Here is a 20,384-nt window from a genome sequence, read left to right as displayed (position 1 = left end):
TGAAAGATGCAAGTAGGGTAAATTACCTGTTCGTGGTCAGTCAATAGCCGCGTATGGTGTCCAAGTCTGTAATTAAAGACTAAATGGCAGCGTCTGATATATTTTTATAGCGATTTATTTTTTACAGGAGTGCCGTGAGGTATGATTTCGGCCTCTGTGCTCGCGCTGGCCAGAGGAAAAGCGGCTAATGGTGAAGATGGCATGAAGAAGACTACATTCGCGAGATGGACGTATGCGCATTAGGCTATTCGTTCTGTGTTTTCTTTCTAAACAGTTAGGCTATGTTTATGTGGTATTTTTCATGTTTTCATCACGCAATCATGTTTTTGATGCAGTGGTGACGCGTTCATGTAGCCTAGCCAAAGGGCGGCGGCGCTGCCGATAAAGCACCTAAAAGCTGTCACAAAGAACCAGCAAAAGCAATGAATATGTCAAATATAGCAAGGAGACATGTTGATTGTTTATTAATAAAGTCAAGATGAAGTTGACGATGCTGACTCGCGATCTTCGCAGTAGGCTAGTGAATGCACCAGAGCGAAATGCACATTTCATTTCATAAGCAGAGAGCAGCCTGTTTTCTTTCGTTTTGAATTGTTCTGTTTACAAGTAGACATTTCAATATAGATATATTTTTCAGGTCCGTACAATTAATACAAAACGAAATTCAATTTAAAAAAAGGCTTCGTGTCTTCTGTGTAAGGTGTCTGTGAAAGTTTTAAAGCAGTCTTTTTGTGCCGCTTCAGAGCGGTCGTGTCCGCAACGGAGAACTGTCACGTCTGTAACATTGTTTTTTCCTCATAAATGCGAACACGAAAAATAAAATAAAATGAATATTTTATGTTCTGTGGAGAGCCAACCCTTCTTCATTAGATTTGCGCAGTGTAATTCACAGAATTACAACCAAAAAAAATCGTTGCCTCCTAAAAGTTAAAGATTTTTTTTGTCACACATGACTGTCGATTTCCCTAATATTAAATATAAAACGCATGTGTAGACTGATATTTTTCTAATGTCTGGACTCCTTTCTGGGAGGAGCCTATGGATAAACAAACGTTTCAATATTTTGGTATTAATGCATTTTCTGAGAATTTATATAATTATATAAGTTTTGACTGCAAGTCTGCAAATTTCATGTCAATAATGCTGGAATTCCCAAATTTTAAATAATTTATCCTCAACTAGTTTTGTGGTGTAGGTCTACATATTTTATAATGTTAAGTTAACTTCAAATAATACTAATAGTAATTTAAAGATGTGGTAGCATTGGATCTGGACGGTATGGATAACGCTGGGAGTTGGAAGGGGTGTGTCGCCATTCTGCAGGTTCGTGGATCTGAGTGTCACGATTTCGGTTTCATATCGCATATCGTTACAGCCCTAGTCATTTTAGAATGTTAAGTTCTACTTCTGTATAGTTATTTTGGATGAAAGTAACTCAAAAGTAATACAGGAGTAATGTAGCGCATTACAATTCTGAGACAGTAATATTGTAAAGTAATGAATTACTATTAAATACTTTAAATAACAGTAACATGTAATATATAATGTATTACAGTTTGGAAGTAACTTGCACAACACTGGTGATATTGCTTATAGATGAATGATGATTTTTGATGCAGTGGCGTCTGAGGGATCGGAGATCACGGTTGTTCAGCTTAGGCTTGCGCCCTTGTCCTTTGCACACTGAAATTCCTCCACATTCCTTGAATCTTTTAATTGTTATGCACAGTTGAAGGTGAAATAAGCAAATGTCTTCCTATCTTTCTTTGAGGAACATTGTTTTTAAACATTTCAATAATTTTCTCACGTATTTGTTGGCAAACTGGCGATCCTCGGCCCATCTTTGATCCTAAAGGACTAGACCTTTCTTGGATGCTGCTTTTGCACCAAATCATAATTACAATCACCTGTTGACATCAACTTTTTCAAATCACATCATTATTTAACCAATTTACCTGATTACTAGCCCTAAATTGCTCCTGTCCCAACCTTTTTTGGAATGTGTTGAAGGTCTGAATGACAGGAAAGGATGTATATTTACAAAAGAAATTAAGTTGACCAGACAAAACATTAAATATTTTGTGTTCACATTGTCTGCAATGAAATACAAGTCAAAATACATTTAGAAATCACTACTTTCTTTTTTTATTTGTGTTTTCCAACTGTCCCAACTTTTTCTGATTTGGGGTTTTATTTGAAAATAAAAATATGAAATGAATGCTATTAACCCTCTGGGGTCTAAGGTGTTTTTGGGGTCCTTGAGATGTTTTGACGTGCCCTGACATTTTTGCTTTTTTTCAGTTGCTTATAAACATATTAATGGCAAAGTTGTCATTACACTCTATTTAGCACAAACAGGGCTACCATAATATGTGAGCAACATGTATGTACATGTTTGTATTTTTGAGAGAATATTGTTTATGCATGGTTATTGAAAAAACAAAAAAAAAATAAAGTTTCTAAAATAAGGCCACAAAACACATACTAAATATCTGTCCACAAGACTTTAGAATAATGGATGTTGTCACCTAGAGTTTTTGCTTCAAAATGATCTGAAAATCATCCTGCCTAATCATTCACATAAAACAATACATTGATTAAAATTTTGTATGACACTTTTTGTTTGGAAAGGCAATATGCGTAGGGGCGGGGTGGATCATGAATAATGCTCTGATTCACCACTGAGATGACAATGACATGCATAATAGGCCGCATAATGAGCCTTTCACACAGGTGTGTCACTGGGTACCACAAGAAAGAATGTGAGGACTTATTTTGTATGCATGCAAATTGTATAATATCCAAGGTAAACATTTCTAGTAACTATGCAGTTAATTCTCATACTGTATTTTCAGAAAGTTTTGGAATATATACTCTCCCCAAATGTGTCACTAATAAAAAACAATTTGGAAAGAAATGTATTAATTTGTCATGGCAGAATGCATACAATTAAATTCAATGGAATTTAAGTCACCCGGTGGCTATTTTTAGTATTATGCCTAAACAGAATCTCATGGGAACTTCAATTTTTGTGATATCAACTTCAAATTTGGAACACAACTTGGTTAGATATATGGTTTTGATTTTATTGTAGTTTTATAGTAAGAAATATTTTGTACTGCGTTAAGTACAGTATATTTGATTTACTGTAAGTTTAACCCTCTGGGGTAGAGAAACGCGCCGGCGCGTTTTGCTCGATTTTTTTCACATAGCAGGAAAATAGACTTAAAATACTCTGTCATTTATGGTCATTCAGACTTAAGAAATATAAAAAAATAAACTGTTGAATGTCTATTGTGTCCACTTACAATCGAAATAAAACGTTGTGCTTTTGTAAAATAAAGAAAATAAACAGGGTGTGCTTTCTGTCTCTCCATCTGCGTTAACCTTTTTTCTGGAGCACATCTCTAAACTTAAACAAAACTCAGCGAATAAGATTCAATAACCATGCATAAATATTCTCTCAAAAATGCAAACATGTACATACATTTTGCTCACATATTATGGTAGCCCTGTTTGTGCTAAATAGAGTGTAATTACACCTTTGCTATTAATATGTTTATAAGCAACTGAAAAAAGCAAAAATGTCAGGGCATGTCAAAACAATTCAAGGACCCGAAAAACACACTGGACCCCAGAGGGTTAAACTTCCATAACTTTTTCATACTTTCATTTTTTTGAAGTGCTTTCACTTCAACAATAATCTGCTGACTGTTTTCTTTAAAATAATACCAAACTTAGTTCTATATTTCAAAGCATTCTTGAATTACAATCATTTAAGTTTGAATAGTGCATTTTGCTAGTTTAATCCCTTTTTTATACCCTAAACAGGCAACGTGATTCAGGAGTCACATACATTTCAAAACGTGCTAAATAACAACATGAACAACATATTACTTAATTTTCTCCTTCAGCACCATAAGACAATGTTCACAATTAATGTTAGCTGTATTCTTTTTTTTTATTCCGAAGAAAAGTAAGTTTAATATATATCTTAAAATCTGAATGTTCAGCACCACTGGCAGCCATGTTGGATTTAGGTCAGGCTGACTAATTGATCACAAAAAATTTGAAGCAAATTATGTGACCAGCATACTCAAGACAGACCAGGCTGTCATAAGTGATAAAAGGATTTGATGAAAAAATCATGCCCTTCTTATGCCCCAAAAAAGACAATAAAAACGATGTCTCGTGTCTCGTTGCCTGTTTTAGGGTTAAAAAGTGTTCACATGTAAATCAACAACAATTAAAAATTGTACAATATTTCAAGTGTATATATTTCAAAGTTAAGGATTCAAACACTATAATAACATCTTAGTTGAAGAGTTTATTTTTGACAAAACTATATATTTAGAAGAAACTGGCTAACAAAAGCTTATTTGATGTCTATTTTACAATAAAAACTTTATAATCTATCCAAAACTAGTCATGAAATGTCTTTCATATTTCGTCTGAAACATAGTAAACAAAAGTGCGCATCTGTGCTGTTCATTCATTCACACACAGACACGCGATTCTTATTTAAATAGTCTTTTTGCAAGCTGTAGTAAACAACAGCGCCCATCTGTGCCGTTAAAGGGGTGGTTGATTGCGATTTCACTTTTTCATTTTAAATAGTGTGTAATGTTGCTGTTGGTGCATATCTGCAAAGTTGCACTGAAAGTTCAATCTAACCAGAGATATCGTCTTTTAAAAATCAGGAAGTTTAATGCCTACAAAAACGACTCGAATGGGACTACAACGAGATACTCCCGGGTTTTATACGTAACTAACCCATAACCCTCCCTCCGGAATATCCAAAAAAGGGGGCATTGCCATATTTCTGCTGCTTTGTCGAAGAGGAAGAGTTATAGTGGAGAGCAGTAGCCATGCCGTCGAAAGTGTGTTATTTTCACCCAGCTGTCAGGTCTTCTGTGTTCGGGCTTCCCATTGACGCTGTAGTTCGTCAACAATGGCTACAATTTATGTTTGATTATGTTCCAGAAAATTAAAATCGTAATTTAGCTCTCTGTGCTGCGCATTTTACGGAAGACTAGCTTCCAGAATCTCCACGAATTCAATGCCGGATTCAACTTTTACTAAAACATGAAGCAGTTCCAACTTTAAAACCAGAGGCAGCAGTTGTTGAGCCACAACCAGTAAGTAAGACTTAATCATTTTAAATGTATTTGCATGTATAATTTCAGACGTAATGTTTTAGTTTTTATCAAGGACGTAAACAAATGCCAGCGCTGGCTTTAGTAGCCACTTAGTTATGCTATTTCGTGTATGACAAACGCGTACAAACCTTTTGGACCTGAATTTGTAATTATGTACTAATTTTGCAAATTGTATTTTCCATGTATACTTTATGAAGTAATTTTTCGATTTGATCAAGAACGTAAACCAATGCCAACGCTGTTTGTTTATAGTAGCCTGTTAGTTCGATGCTATTTTGTGTGTAAGACAAACGTGTACCTAAAGAAAACGATACACTGAGTAAACTAACTTTTGTGAATAGATAAACGGTTGTTCATTATATCGATAAAACAATAACTTTAAAAAACGGTATTACTCTGTCATTTATTCAGTTATATTAAATGTTTAATCAGGAGAAAACCGTATCTCAAAAGCTATAAGCAACAGTAGCATTTTCAAGTAACAGCGTATCGAAATTCTTATATAATAATAGTAGAATAGAAAAGAATAGAATAGAATAATAATAATAAAATGTACCATTCAGAAACGTTTTGTAAGAGCCGTGGGGAGGTTCTGCTTGACTCTCTTCATTGTCTCTTTCTGGGTCTGATTCTGGCTCAAACTGATACGGCAGTAGGCTATTGACACTATTTACATTAGACCGGAGCACATGCAGCTTTCGCCTGAAAAGGTAATGGGCGTGAAGTTTCGTAACTACGTGCACTACGCAGTTTAGCCAATTACAACACACCGGCCCAACTAACCAATCTGAGCCCATTGCCTGTTTCTGAGGGAGTGGTTTCACAGAATCAGGAAGTCAACCGGTCGTTCAAATGACAGAGGAGAAAGCGGCTTACAATAAAGGTGAAATTTATGAAAAATAAGGCTTTTAAAAAAAAAAAAACACACTTAGACATGTTATATTGCACCCCATAAACACAATCATGCAAAGAAAAAAAGCAGTAAACCACCCCTTTAATTCATTCACACACAAAAACGCGTCTTTTTACAGTCTTTTTTTAAACGGTCTTTTTGCGGTTTACAGACACTATTCCATATCGCGATTAGAACAAAGCATATAAGAATAAAAAACTTACTATTAATCCTCAGCTGGATCCATTGCTCCCCGAAGTGAAACAGAACTTCTGAGGTAAATGTCTCAAGATTATACCTCACAGCCTCGCAAAACGACATAGTTCATTAATCTGATTAAACTTGGTGTGTTTTATCGAGTTGATGTGGGCGTTGACACGTTTGCATGTGTTGCCTCAGATCATTTGTGTTTGAGTAGTGCACGTTCTCCGTGGGCATGTCACATTAGCAGAATAATGAGCTGCGAGAACGATAATGAGAACGGCTGACACCTCTCTCTTTTTATATAGATTACATAAACAGAAAATATTTGTTTTAGTTTTGAATTAGATCATTTAAAAGTACACACTTAAATGATTATAAAGATATATTGCTCATGCCTGGGTGAATAGTATTCGCTGAGTTTTGAGTTTAGAGACGTGCTCCAGAAAAAAAGTCCCTTTTTTTTTATTTACAAAAGCACAATGTTTTATTTCGATTGTAAGTGGACACATAAAAAAGTAGACATTTAACAGTTTATTTTTTCATATTTCTTAAGTCTGTATGACCAGAAATGACGAAGTATTTAAGTCTATTTTGCTGCTATGTGAAAAAAATCGAGCAAAACACGCCGGCGCGTTTGCCGACACCAGGGGGTTAATAATTATAAGTTAATAATACATTAAAACATTAGATTTTGATTCACATGTGCTGAACCACAAAAAACATTAGCCTTTAAATATTGTTTAATTAAGTAAGCATTGCATTAAAAAAATCAAATGACAAGTTATAAACTGAAAAACAAAGAAACACATTACAGGTAAGAGAACAGACCCGCATTTAAGTAGAGTTGGCACTCCCGAAACTTTGGGGTGTGTACTTGGCAGAATAGTAACCTTTGAAAGCAGCTGCCTATAAGTGGGTACCGGATTGACCCGGTACTATTGGTCAGTACCAATAGTACCAGGTCAATCCGGTACCCACTTATAGGCAGAAAGGCTGGTATCGATGCATTTTTAAAGTATCATCTTGGTACCGAAGTATCATTAATATCATTAGTATAACTTTTGACATCACTTTTCCCATCCTACTTCAGGCACAGCTCGTGAAAGCACATCCTTCTCCTTTTTCAATTTTCATTGGCTCTATTGCGTTAAATTATCTTCTTTTGTTTCACTGACAGTTTGCCCCGTCAGATGCCACATGCTGTGCCCCCAACCAGTGTTCCTGAGGAATATCTGAGGGGGTTTCGTCCTTACACCACAGCCGAGGAGTTACGCATGCCCTCGTTACCACTGGGGCTTGATCCTGCCACTGCTGCAGCTGCTGCTGCCTACTACCATCCTGGATATCTGCACCACCCCTCCTTCTCACACTACAGGTACACAAACATGCAACAACTAACACATTTAAACCCCTAGAGACATTAGCTGAGACTTGAGAATGAAACGAAACAAAAGAAGTGATGATTCAGTCATCATTTACTCTCTTTCAGATAGGGCTGGGGGATATGATGATATATATCGTGGCGACAATATAAAGTTTCTATCGTTAGAGATTTTGCTATATCGCTTATATTGCAGTATGTAAATATATCCGCATAGCAGATGCAAAACTTGAGTTAAGTGCAATAAGCTGTGAAAAACAAACTAAATGCAGTGCTTATGCTGACACCCCCGAAGCACAAGCACAGAAAGACGCCTCTCAGACAGCATGCCATCCCAAATTCTGTTTGTGGCTTATTGCGCTTAAATTGTCAAATACACCAACAATTATGTCAAAATGCCTATCGTGTGGAGTATTCACATAAACACAGTTGGTTATGTCTTAAATTAACGCAAACAGTTTGGCAAAACCCGGATGTGTGCCAGTATATTCGGTCTTAAAGTAACCGCAGGTATATATATATATATACCTGCTGCTATCTATCATTAATGTTAATGAAACAACAAAAGATAAAGAGAAAATTACTCACTGTTCTTGACTGAATTTCTTTTGTGTATTTAATAAGAATCAATTTATATTTTATTCATACAGAGGAGACTGCAGTGTTTTTTTGCATGTTTTCAATTGAGTAGACTAACACTCTGTCTAGAGCAAATGCAAGCGTCTCACTTATAATAAACCATTTCAACATATCTGCACTTTTAAAGACATGACACACCACAACTAGTTGAGACTGTTTACACTGGACAAATCAAAGTAAACATTAACTGGTACATTTGTCTTTCTGAACGGGTGCATGATGATGCTTAATGCTATTGAAGTGTCCATTGTATCATGTTGCGTCACAATGCCCTGTTTGATTAAACATGTTCATGCCCTGTTTAATCTTTGAAGGTCTAAATGCAGCTAATTTTGGCTTGCACTTTTGTAACCGAAGCTGAATGTCTTTTCTCATGTAATGAATCAGTCATGGTCCCACACCGGGTAAACACACTTGGGCTCTGCCTGCTAGAGTAGCCTAGCCCCAAACTGAGGGGACAGCTCTCAATGTTTTGAAGTTGCATGAAAGGCTCAATGCTTACTCTTTTGGGAAAGATAAACCTATACTAATAGTAGTCAATGAACAATAAACTGGGTTAAAAGAATGTATTATAACATAAAAATTCTTACATACATATTCTTACACCTTTAAAGAGCTTGAGCATTTAAATCGCAGATGAGATAACTTCAGCATGCTCTTGTAAAAACAAATCATCATCAGTTGGTGATAACGCTAATATAGTTGCCGCACAGACAAAAACAGAATGGTTTTGAAAGAACATGTTTAGTCAATCTATGAATGGCTTATTTATAGCTGACTAATCATCTGCTTTTTTTTTAAAAAGTTTGTGTAAAGTATATCTTTGTCTTTCTTAGAATGGATGATCCATTCTGTCTGTCAGCGCTGAGGTCGCCATTCTATCAACTGCCTACAGGGGGAGCGCTACCTCCTCTACACCCATCTGCAGTACACATGCACCTGCCAGGGGTGCGTTACCCTGGAGACCTAAGCCACCCCTCACTGTCTAGCCTACAGTCTGAGCGCTTGTCAGAGAGGTATGCAACAACACCTTGATTATATGTCAACATTAATAATGGAATATATAAATGTATTATTACAGATACATCACTATACCAAATAATATTGTACCACAGTAATTTTTTTGTGATGGCAATGGCCATACGTTCATGTAAACGAGTCCCTCTGTATACGACTCTGCAGCATTTTACAGCATTATATTCTTCTTGCAGATATTATTTTGTATACAAAATAAAATAATATATATACGTTAATAATGATACTGAATATTATAATTTAAGTAGCGTCTGACTGCAACTAATAGTTAAAGATATTGCCCCATTAAGTATCATTAATGGAGGTTAGCTACTCTATTTATAGCTTGTAGTGTAACTTAAAAAGGGGACTGTGGTTCAACTAGTTTAAATTCATTAATAGCTTGGACAAGCTCTTTCTGGACACACTTCAGAAGAAGCTTCACCAACACTTCAGGACATTCACAAACAAAAACCCATATTTCCCATATGTTTCTGTAGTTTGAGCTCATCTGTATGTGTGTGGTGTGTCTCCACAGACTTCAGATGGAGGACGAGCTGCGACAGAGAGAGAGAGAGAGAGAGCGAGAGCGAGGGAAAGAGCGAGAACGCGAGGCCGAGCGAGAAAAAGAGCGCGAGCGAGAGCGGGAGAGAGAGAAGGAGCTGGAGCGTGAGAGAGACAGAGAGCGAGAACGAGAGCGAGAGAGGGAAAAAGAGAGAGAGCGTGAGAGAGAGATGGAGCGACAGAAGGAGAGGGCGGCACGAGAGAAGGTTGTGGAGAGCCACTATCTGGCTGAGCTTCATGGGCTGAGAGGCCCTCCAGACGACAGGGCCAAACCTGCAGACAGAATCACTACGAACAGACCTGGTATGAATATCGATTCACATGTTCTGAACCACAAAAATAATATGAATGCTAAGGTGAATGCTTGATGGTCTTAAATATTTACAGTCATGGTCAGAATTAGTGGCACCCCTGGTAAATATGATCAAAACTGGCTGTAAAAAATAAATCTGCATCGTTTATCCTTTTTATCTTCCATTCAAAACATTTGCAAAATTCTAACCTTTCATTGAAGTAAATGATTTGAAAGTGGGGGGGAAATCACATTATGAAATAAATGTTTTTCTCCAAAACACGTTGGCCACAAATATTGGCACCCTTTTATTAAATACTTTTTGCAATCTCCTTTAGACAAGATAACAGCTCTGAGTATTCTCCTATAATGCCTGATGAGTTTGGAGAACACCTGACCAGAGATCAGAGATCATTCCTTCATACAGAATCTCTCCAGATCCTTCAGATTCCCAGATCCATGTTGGTGCTTCTTCTCTTCAGTTCACTCCACTCATCAGGTCAGGGACTGAGACGGTCATAGCAGAAGATTCATTTTGTGCTCCGTAACACATTTTTGTGTTAATTTTGATGTTTGTTTTAGATTGTTGTCTTGATGGAAGATCCAACCACGGCCCATTATAAGATCTCTAGCAGAAGGCATCAGGTTTTGATTTTTTATCTGTTGATATTTGATAGAATCCACGATGCCATGTATCTGAACAAGAAGTCCAGGACCTCCAGCAGAAAAATATGCCCACAACATTAAAGCTCCAGCGGTATATTAAATTGTACACATGGGGTACTCTTTATCCTTGTGTGTACCAAACCCATCTCGCGTGTTCGCTGCCAAAAAGCTCTTTTTTTTAGTTTCATCTGACCACAGAAGCCTGTGCCGTTTGAAGTTCCAGTCGTGTCTGACAACTGAATTTGTTTTTTTGGGGGTTTTTTTTGGATGATCGAGGAAGATTTTTCTTGAAACCCTCCCAAACAACATGAGGTGATGTAGGTTTTTTTGTAGGTTTTTTTTTGGCTTTCTGACCCCCAAGACTCAACTAATCTCTGCAATTCTCCATCTGTGATCCTTGAAGAGTTGTTGGCCACTCAAACTCTCCTCCTCACTGTGCATTAAGGCAATATAGACACACGTCCTCTTCCTGGCAGATTCATAACATCTTTAGTTGATTGGAACTTCTTAATTATTGCCCTGATGGTCAAAATGGGGATTTTCAATTCTTTAGCTATTTTCTTACAGCCACGTTCTATTTTGTGATGGTCAACAATCTTTTAATGCACATCAGAACTATATTCTTTGGTTTTATTCATTGTGATGAATGATTAAGGGGATTTGGCATTTGTGTTTCCTCATATTTAAACTCCTGTGAAACAAGAAGTCATGGCTGGACAATGTCATGTTCCTAGTCACCTTGGTGTGCTAAAAAATGTAAATATTAATGGGAATATACTTCAGACATATTTTACTCGTAAAAAAATGATAGGGGTGCCAATAATTGTAGCCAACGTGTTTTGGAGAAAAACATTTATTTAATAACGTAACCCCCCCACTTTCAATTCTTTTACTTCAATGAAAGGTTAAAATTCTGCACATTTTTTGCATGAAAGATCAAAAGGATAAACAATGCAGATTTATTTTTTACAGCCAGTTTTGATCATATTTACCAGGGGTGCCATTAATTCTGACCATGACTGTAGGAGTAAACGTGACCTGGACATGTTTTTGTAAGATTCACTCCACTGGTCCCGCACCATTTAAGTGTATTTTATAAGTTGCGATGTAATGGAAGTACCAGTAACAGATCTTTTTGTTCCATATTGTGACAAACACCAGAGTGAAATGTATTATAATTAATTATAATTATTTATTATAATTATTATGCATTATAATTAAGCCGATCTGAATGCTAGTATTTTCAGTCGATTGAAAGAAAGGGCCGCATTTAAACTGACTAAATGTTTGGAGAAGTGCGGCATGAAATGTATGCATTGATGAATCGTTAACAATAAGATTAATAAGATTCATTTAGAAAATGTATAATGTGCATTATATAATCTTTGATTCACTTTTGTGAGCCATCATTCTATGCAGCAAAACATTTTGCCTATTATTTCCCCCAGATAAAACCAAAGAGCCCACCCATACAACCCCTAAACCCATCCAGCCTGGACTCCACCACTCTCTAAACTCCACCCACCACCCTGTGCCCAGCCTCGTCTCTGCCCATGGCATGTATCTGGGCCCTGGGGGGACGGGATCTGCCAGTCTGACAGCGGCCACCATGATGCTGCGCAATAATGAGGAAGAGCGCTGGTTGGCCCGGCAACGGAAGCTACGACAAGAGAAAGAGGACAGGCAGTACCAGGTGTCAGAATTCCGTCAGCAGGTCCTAGACCAGCACCTGGACCTGGGCAGACAGGGGGAAATTCCAGACCTGCATATAGAGGGACCCAGGTAGGGACGTTTTCACAATGGAGGCTGAGGAGTCTACAATATACAAGAGTCTAGTTTGTTTGGTTGGGGTGTCAGAGTAATGGTTCAAAATTTGCACAAATCCAGTTGCCTTCAATGAGCAGCTCAGATTTTCACATCTTATACAGTGTACGAAAGACTGATACAAGTGCTGCTGTGTTAGTTAAATTTGGGTTGCAAAACCTTGGGACAGTAATGTGGCTTAAGTTTCGTAGCATTGCAGAGGTCATAGCTAACAGAGATAGGAAAGTGTGTGTGTGTGTGTGTGTGTGTGTGTGTGTGTGTGTGTGTGTGTGTGTGTGTGTGTGTGTGTGTGTGTGTGTGTGTGTGTGTGTGTGTGTGTGTGTGTGTGTGTGTGTGTGTGTGTGTGTGTGTGCGCATGCGTGCGCGTGTGTGACAGTGATAATTACAGATTATTTCCTCTTTTAGACCTGTACCAAACCATCACGACCCCAACAGCAGGGATCGTGACCGAGACAGAGACACCCATCCTCTCCTGGGTGCTCCGCCCCCTCTTATCTCCCCAAAACACCAGCACAAAGACCAGGCCCCCCCACCACCAACCACGCTCTGGAACCCTGCGTCGCTCATCGAGACGACCTCCGACTCTAGACGCACCTTGCACGACCCCCCGAGTCTGGGTCACTACGATATCAGTCGGCTTCCCTTACCCCACTCCAAACACGAGCGGCATTACAACTCTGAAAAGCTGGAAGAGGGATCTCGGAAAAAGGACAGTCTGGATAAATATCCCCCCATCCGGCCCAGTGGGTTCTCTGAGCCGAACACTTTCTTGGCAGAGTTGGAAAAATCCACCCAGAGCTTCCTGAACCAGCAGAGGGCACCGCTGAGTCTTTCAGGGCCGTACGGAGAGCTGAGCCTGAAGTCCAGTGGGTCTTTTAAGAGCCTCCAGGGGCATACACGCCTCGCACCGGATGCCATGTTAGTGTATGATGAGTTCCTGCAGCAGCACAGACGAGCGGTCAGCAAACTAGACCTGGAGGAGAGAAGACGCAGAGAAGCTAGAGAGAAAGGTAAGTGGAAACAGAGAAACTGAAAATGCTGTTCACACAGCCCAGAAAAATGATAATTACCACAAATTATTGGTCGTGGTTGACAAATATTATTTCTATAGAGCTTCTATAGAGCAGGACAGCCAACTGCTGGTATTATGCTGATGAGTAATACATTTTAGTGTAAGCAAATGAGATGATATAAATGTAATATAGAAGTAGATAACAGACTACTGACTAGGCATGGTAAATTTTCAGTAGCTTAAAGCTACAATATTTTTGGATAGCAAACACTTCTATTAATTGCATGATGATGAGCCAATTAAAACAATCTTAAAATGGCCATATATCTGCAGATTAAGCCCAAAGTATACATCAAATATTGAATATGTGAAATGCGCATGACGTAATGGTGCCTTCAATACAGCAGACACTGGACAAGGATGAAGTGACACACGTGGTATATGTTATTAAATGAGGTATACTTTGAAAGGCTATGTGTTTGGCACTAAGCATAAATGTTAAAACTGAAGTTTTCTTTGGCCTTTATTACTGTTTTTATCCAGTGGGACTAGCTTGAATCATTTGAAGGTCATTTCTTAGTGTTACTGAGTGTTCAATGATATCCTGTGTAGGTTACTTCTACGAGCTGGACGACTCTTATGATGAGAGTGATGAGGAAGAGGTGCGAGCTCATCTCAGGAGAGTCGCTGAACAGCCGCCACTCAAACTAGACGATTCCACTGAGGTAAATCACCACAACATCATGCATGACTACCAGAGTACTGCTTGCAATTTTTGGTTCTTTTGGGATCCCATCACGTCTCACACGTCCAAGTAAAAGCAATATTTATTGATCAATGTACCTCTCTCTTCCTACAGAAGGTGGAGTTTCTGCAGATGTTTGACCTGACGACTCTGGCCCGTCGGGAGGAGATGATAGAGGTGAAAAGGAGGAAGAGGAGGCGCATGCTGAGAGAGAGAAGTCCCTCCCCGCCAGCTGTTCAGAGCAAGCGGCCATCTCCTGCCCCCCTAATAACCCGCTTTACCCCAGAGGACATGAACAAAAGCCCTGAACTGGAGGACAAGAAACGCTTCCTCACCATCTTCAGCCTCAACCACATCACACAGCAGCAGAGAAGAGGTACTCATACGGTTTATCATGTTCATTACTGATGCTGTATGTTTGTTTTATATTTCTCTGGACAATTTCACACTAGAGTTTACTTCAGTATCATATAATACAATTTGAAGCAAGGTGGCCTGAGTCTTGATGTGGACCATGTGTGAAGCAGCTTTACTTTTGCCTCAGAACTTCTGGCAGCAAACAAACACCAAGATGCTATCACAAGCTATACCTCTAATGTCTGTCTGTCTGTCTCTTTGTCTTTTCCTTCCTATGTTTCAGATAATGAGAGGGTTGAGGAATTGTTGCAGGCCATAAAAAAGAAGAGTGTGACTCTAGACAACATCAGACACAACCCTCACCCGCTGTCCAGGAGCCCTGCAGCCCCGTACTTGGGTCAGTTTGCACTTCTCCCTGTTCACACGTGTGTTTGTGCTAGTGCACACGTTTATCCATGCAGTGACTCTTGCGTCAGCACACATCAGTGTGTCATCAGTGTGTGAAAGCAGTTCACAGCGGCAGATGTTCTTTACTGTCTGTTTTCTGAGCTCATTACCATGAGACATACTGAATGTTTTACTGTGTAGATGGTAACATGCATACTTTCAGCTCTAGCTCTGTACACAGCATCTGTGATAGACTGTCAGGGATGGAACAAAAACACATCGTGATAACATGTTAATTGCCTGACTAGATTTCAAAATATTTTTCAAATCCAATAAAAATATGAAAAACATGCTTCACTTTTAATACTGTGATAATGGTGGCATTTTGGGTGGTACAATTTGTTAGAGGGGGACAGTGATACTAGTGAGACCAATCCAAAATCTTACTACTGACTTGTAATGCAGCCTGGGATTAAACTACATCATGTTGCTTAATTTGGCCAGAGGAGAACTGAATGGAATACAATGGAACTGAATCACCACTGAACAAGACACTTTTTTAGAGCTGCTTTACAGATGAATTGAATTGATCATTGATCACTGTATAGCTGCTTTGAAACAATCTGTATTTTATAAAGCGCTTTAAAAATAAAGTTGACGACAGCTTCCTTTCACACTGTACAGAGATGATTAGAGGGTAAACACACCGCATGTCCTGTTTTTGAAATCAGATAGTTAATATTTTAGCTGTAAAGTTGTTCAAATCCTTTTAAGGTGGATGAAAAACAATCATTCTTGTGAGTAGGCTTCTATTGTAAATGTATTTTCTTTAACATGTTCTGTATTGTTTACACATTGTGGAATGAATTAGAATTGTTGTCTGTAGTAATTGTGAGGAGGCCACAAATGCAGTAAATGCTGAAGCTGAAGATGAAAATGTACTAATACTAATATACTAAGTATACGATATGATATTCCCAGGGCCGGGGGGAGACAATCCAGCGAAAATGCTGCCCCTTACTTTCAAATTTTTAAGAAGAAAAAATGGCAATTTATCACATATTGACCCCTACTGTTGACTTAAGACAGGTGTAATGAATTAATATAGTTGAATCAGCATTTAAAAGAGGACCTTTCTTGCTTTGGCTTCTGCAAACTCTTCAATTATCTTGAAGTAATCCAATCCGACATATTTGGTGCTCAATTGAAATTTCGGCCAATCCATTCAAACGATCTTGTGACCCTGCCTATGTTTACATGCACACCTTTTGTTTCAATCGAACTAAATTAATTTGATTGATGAATCCGAATGCAGTGTTTACATGAACACTAAATAAAGTGATCGGGTTGGTGTGTGCGTTGATATGGCACAAGCTTCAAATCAGAATTAATTTTTTTTGACATGCGCACACTGCACAAATATACATTGTTTCCCTTTGTTTGCGCATAATAACTATTCTCCTACACTTGTTCTTTATTTGTTTTAAACGTAGCCATTGTCTATCGCAGATAGTTCTTCACAAGTTTGAGAAGCTTGTGTTTGTCATGGTGGTCGTCCCTCTAGTGTCTGGCACCCTGGGCAATTGCCCAGTTTGCCCAGTGCTTCTGCTTCAGTCCACTCTGGTCAAGAGCCTATTTGATGTTTTTCTATGTTCATGAATTAATCAACCAGCATGCAAACATTAGATTGTAATTTTGTTTTTGTTTTTTTGCAGACCCGTCATCTCAGTCTCCAGTCCAATCCGAAGAGCTGCTGAATGGACGCCCCCCCAGTCCTTCCCCATCCGTGTCAGTGCCCCAGCCCCCAGCAGACCCCTTGTCCATCTCGGATCAGCACCAATCCCTCTCGGATTCCTTGAGACCGAAAGACTCTCCCTTGCCTGCTGCATTACCTGACAAAGGTCGAGCCAACGACAGTATCCCGGGCAAGAGCTCTAGTCTGCTGAACAGCGTTCGACAGCCCCCATTCACTAAAGAGAGTTCCGTTAGTGTCAACGGAAAGACCAAACCCTGGGAGAGCTTCATTGCCGAGGAGTTTGCCCAGCAGTTCCATGAATCAGTACTGCAGTCCACCCAAAAAGCCCTTCAGAAGAGTAAAGGTAGTTAGCAGTTCAAATTCTCTTTCAGATTATGGTATTTTATTACTTATTCAACACTAACTTTGCAACAACAGTGTCCTGGTGTCGGTTCATACCAAAAGAAACGCAACTAATGATATTAACTTCAGGGAAAGTATATGAATTAAAATACAGCATTACTAAAATGTAACAGATGTGCGGTCACATGATAGGAACAAAATCTGAAGCTGCATATATATATATCAAAATGTGTGTTTTCTGTGCAAAGGGAGCCTTCAGATAAGAATTGCTTTGTTTCAACTCCTTATGTAGGCAATATTTTAGGGCATCATTGGTGACGCAAAGGCTGTTGCAAGGTAGGGAGCATAATTAAGCTGCCTTCTATGATACTTAGTAATTCTATTTTTTTATAAGTTTTATGTAGGCAGTAGACAGCAAGGCACAGCATTCCTGCAGCTCAGCTGGTGGAGCAGCGTTTCTCAAAACCTTTTTTTTTAAGGTACACACCAACATTTTGGATGTCTCCCTTATAGAACCCATCTATTTCAGGTCTTCAAGTCTTTACTGAGCTGAATCAGGTGTGTTTGAGCAAGAAGAGTTAAAAAATGTTCACTGTTGTTGTGTCTTCAGGAACAGGGTGCCACTGTGTTAGTAATGTGGATCGAATACAAGAGAACATTTTGCATAAATGAGCAGAGCTTTAGGGTTCATTTCAACATCTTGTGGTGCTCAGTGTGAACTAGGGATGCACCGATCCGATACTCAGCACCGGTATCGGCTCCGATACAGCCATTTTTGCCGGATCAGGTATCGATCAGACGAGGCCGATCCAAATCCGATATAGTGCGTATACTATTCTGTGTTATTGTTAAGCCCCACAAAAGCACCAAAAACATTATAAAGCATCATAAAGTTTTCGTGCACTATATTACAAGTGTTCTGAAGCCATTATAGTATAATGTGAGATAGAATTTAACATTTAAGTCATTAAATTCAAGATCACGTAAACTTTTCCCTCGGCTACGGCTGTCAATCATTCTCCATTCAGTATTCAAACAGCGTATCACTTTCGATTATGACAGTCAACATGATAAAACCCTCTCCAAGATGATTTAATGTTACTATTATTATACTTGATCTGTAGATAAAGCTCTATGGTTTTGCATAAAACAACTTTATCTTGTTGGACTTTATTGCTGTAACTTAATCATGTTTCTACCGGGTGTCTGTTAGATCACAACACTAGAGTAGAGTCCACTAGGCCTATAATTGTTCTTCACACGCACAGTAACTAAAATTTAAAACTGTTAAATGAAAAGGCTCAGTAAACTATTGCATAGATAGATACTGTATAATACACTATGCATCAATATGTCTTTCATTTGTGCTTTGAACTTTTCAATGCGGACTCGACGCGCTGTGACTTTGTGTTGCTTCAAGCGCACATTCTGTGCTCGGGATGCGCATAAGCGCTTTGTGCCGCACTGTATTGCAGCCTTTCATATCATAATACAGTGACGCAATGAAAGATTATTAATGGCCTATCCATCATATGTTGCTGCCTCATTAAACAGGTGTGCTATACATTTAAAACATGTCTCAATTGTATAGTAGCCTATAGCTATATATAAAATAATTTATCTTTTTGATTTTTGTTAACTTGTTTTTCATGAATGTATTTTACAATACAAAGAGCAATGTGTAACGTTTTACCAGATTTAGTGTTACACTTATTGTCTCTTATTAGTTTTTTTCACTACATGTTCAGATTTTATACAATTATTGTGGACTTACGTATGGTTTTTCTAGACTAAATTTTACTGCTGAATTATCCACTAATCTAGTTTATAAAAGCATTTTTGTCATAGATTATGATCATATATTTTTTGGATTTGTTTTTCTTTATAATGAAGTTGTCTGTATTAAGTAGATTGTGTTTAACACACAAAAGAGTGATTATCAGTTCAACACACTGAGAGAATTATATAAATTCTACTTAATTAAAAAAAAAACTGTTTTGGTATCGGTCGATACTCAGAATTTTTGGTATCGGATCGATTCTGAAAAAAAGTGGTATCGGTGCATCCCTAGTGTGAACAGGTCTATCTTCTGAGCAGCTAATAGAATCAAAACTCCTCTTCCTCTATCAGGTGGTACCTTGGTCATGTCAGAACAGAACCATGCAGTGGATTCATCTGTGCATTATAACATTCCTGAGCTCCAGAGCACACCAGGCCGGTCCAAGCCCCAACCACACCCCCACCTACACCCACCCTCATCTCAGCCCAACGGACAGCACTGCCCCCCACAGCCCTCCCACCAGGAGATCTCTGCAGAGGAGTCCGACGAAGAGGATGAGGAAGATGACACCGAGGACGACGAGCTCTCCATGTCCAGGTGGCAGGGCATTGAAGCCATCTTTGAAGCTTATCAAGAGTACACAGAAGGTAAGATATGTGCTCTCTTGGGCACCACTCGGTACTGTTGCATGATGGATATCACAGTTCTTGTAGCAGAGGAGCAGCTCAGCAAATTCCTAAGCTGTGGTGTGCTGGTGTATGTGATGCCAGGCTTACCTCTCCCTGTATCTTTCACTCTGTCTCTAGAGCAAAGCATTGAGCGACAGGTTCTTCACAGTCAGTGCAGACGCTTGGAGGTGCATCACTATAATCTCAGTGTAACTGCTGAACAGCTCTCACACTCAATGGGGGTAAGAAACACAAATGCTAACCTCTTTGACTTAATTTGTACCTGATATTAATTTCCATTTACTTGCCATTTCCATTTGGTATTAACATGCATTCCAAATCTGTCTCCTGTGACCACTTGTGGATGGATTTTGCAGAGACACTCCCCCTTATTTCATCACACTCTACATCAATTTAGCAGGAGCGTAGAGTGCGGTGCACAAATATTATTGAATAAACATACCCATGTTACGCATCTTACGAGCGGTTGAGAGAGGAAGTGAATGAAAAGCAATCTGTGTGTTGTGGTACAACACAGCAAAGTTTGAATCACTGCTTGTTTCAGTGCAGTCTCTCATAACACATCCCAAAACATAGGTGGTGCTTCACCCCAGTCCTGGACACATTTAGGACAGATTGCGTGTCCACTACAAATTCAGTGTGGTCACACTCATTTCTGTCATCAAACTCACATACCATTAA

The 20,384-nt window shown here is 38.8% G+C and overlaps 1 protein-coding gene across 5 annotated transcripts in view; it reads left to right on the top strand.

Annotated features, from left to right (window-relative positions):
- Window positions 1-20,384, top strand: part of gse1b (Gse1 coiled-coil protein b) — a 391,870-nt gene that overhangs the window by 368,552 nt on the left and 2,934 nt on the right. For all 5 annotated transcript variants that reach the window (XM_077248171.1, XM_077248170.1, XM_077248174.1 and 2 more), the window contains 11 exons: window positions 7,433-7,630; window positions 9,112-9,291; window positions 9,828-10,156; window positions 12,260-12,593; window positions 13,041-13,645; window positions 14,260-14,372; window positions 14,507-14,768; window positions 15,033-15,146; window positions 16,852-17,235; window positions 19,365-19,661; window positions 19,821-19,924. In XM_077248171.1, coding sequence (XP_077104286.1) covers window positions 7,433-7,630; window positions 9,112-9,291; window positions 9,828-10,156; window positions 12,260-12,593; window positions 13,041-13,645; window positions 14,260-14,372; window positions 14,507-14,768; window positions 15,033-15,146; window positions 16,852-17,235; window positions 19,365-19,661; window positions 19,821-19,924 — 2,920 coding nt within the window. The remainder of the gene's footprint in view (window positions 1-7,432; window positions 7,631-9,111; window positions 9,292-9,827; window positions 10,157-12,259; window positions 12,594-13,040; window positions 13,646-14,259; window positions 14,373-14,506; window positions 14,769-15,032; window positions 15,147-16,851; window positions 17,236-19,364; window positions 19,662-19,820; window positions 19,925-20,384) is intronic.

Source organism: Siphateles boraxobius, unplaced genomic scaffold, assembly GCF_051911475.1.
Source record: "Siphateles boraxobius isolate OS27281-9 unplaced genomic scaffold, OSU_SipBor_1 30, whole genome shotgun sequence".
NCBI classification, from domain to species: Eukaryota; Metazoa; Chordata; class Actinopteri; order Cypriniformes; family Leuciscidae; genus Siphateles; species Siphateles boraxobius.
The sequence above is the reverse complement of the archived record's forward strand: the minus strand, read 5'-3'. Positions and strand labels throughout refer to the sequence as shown.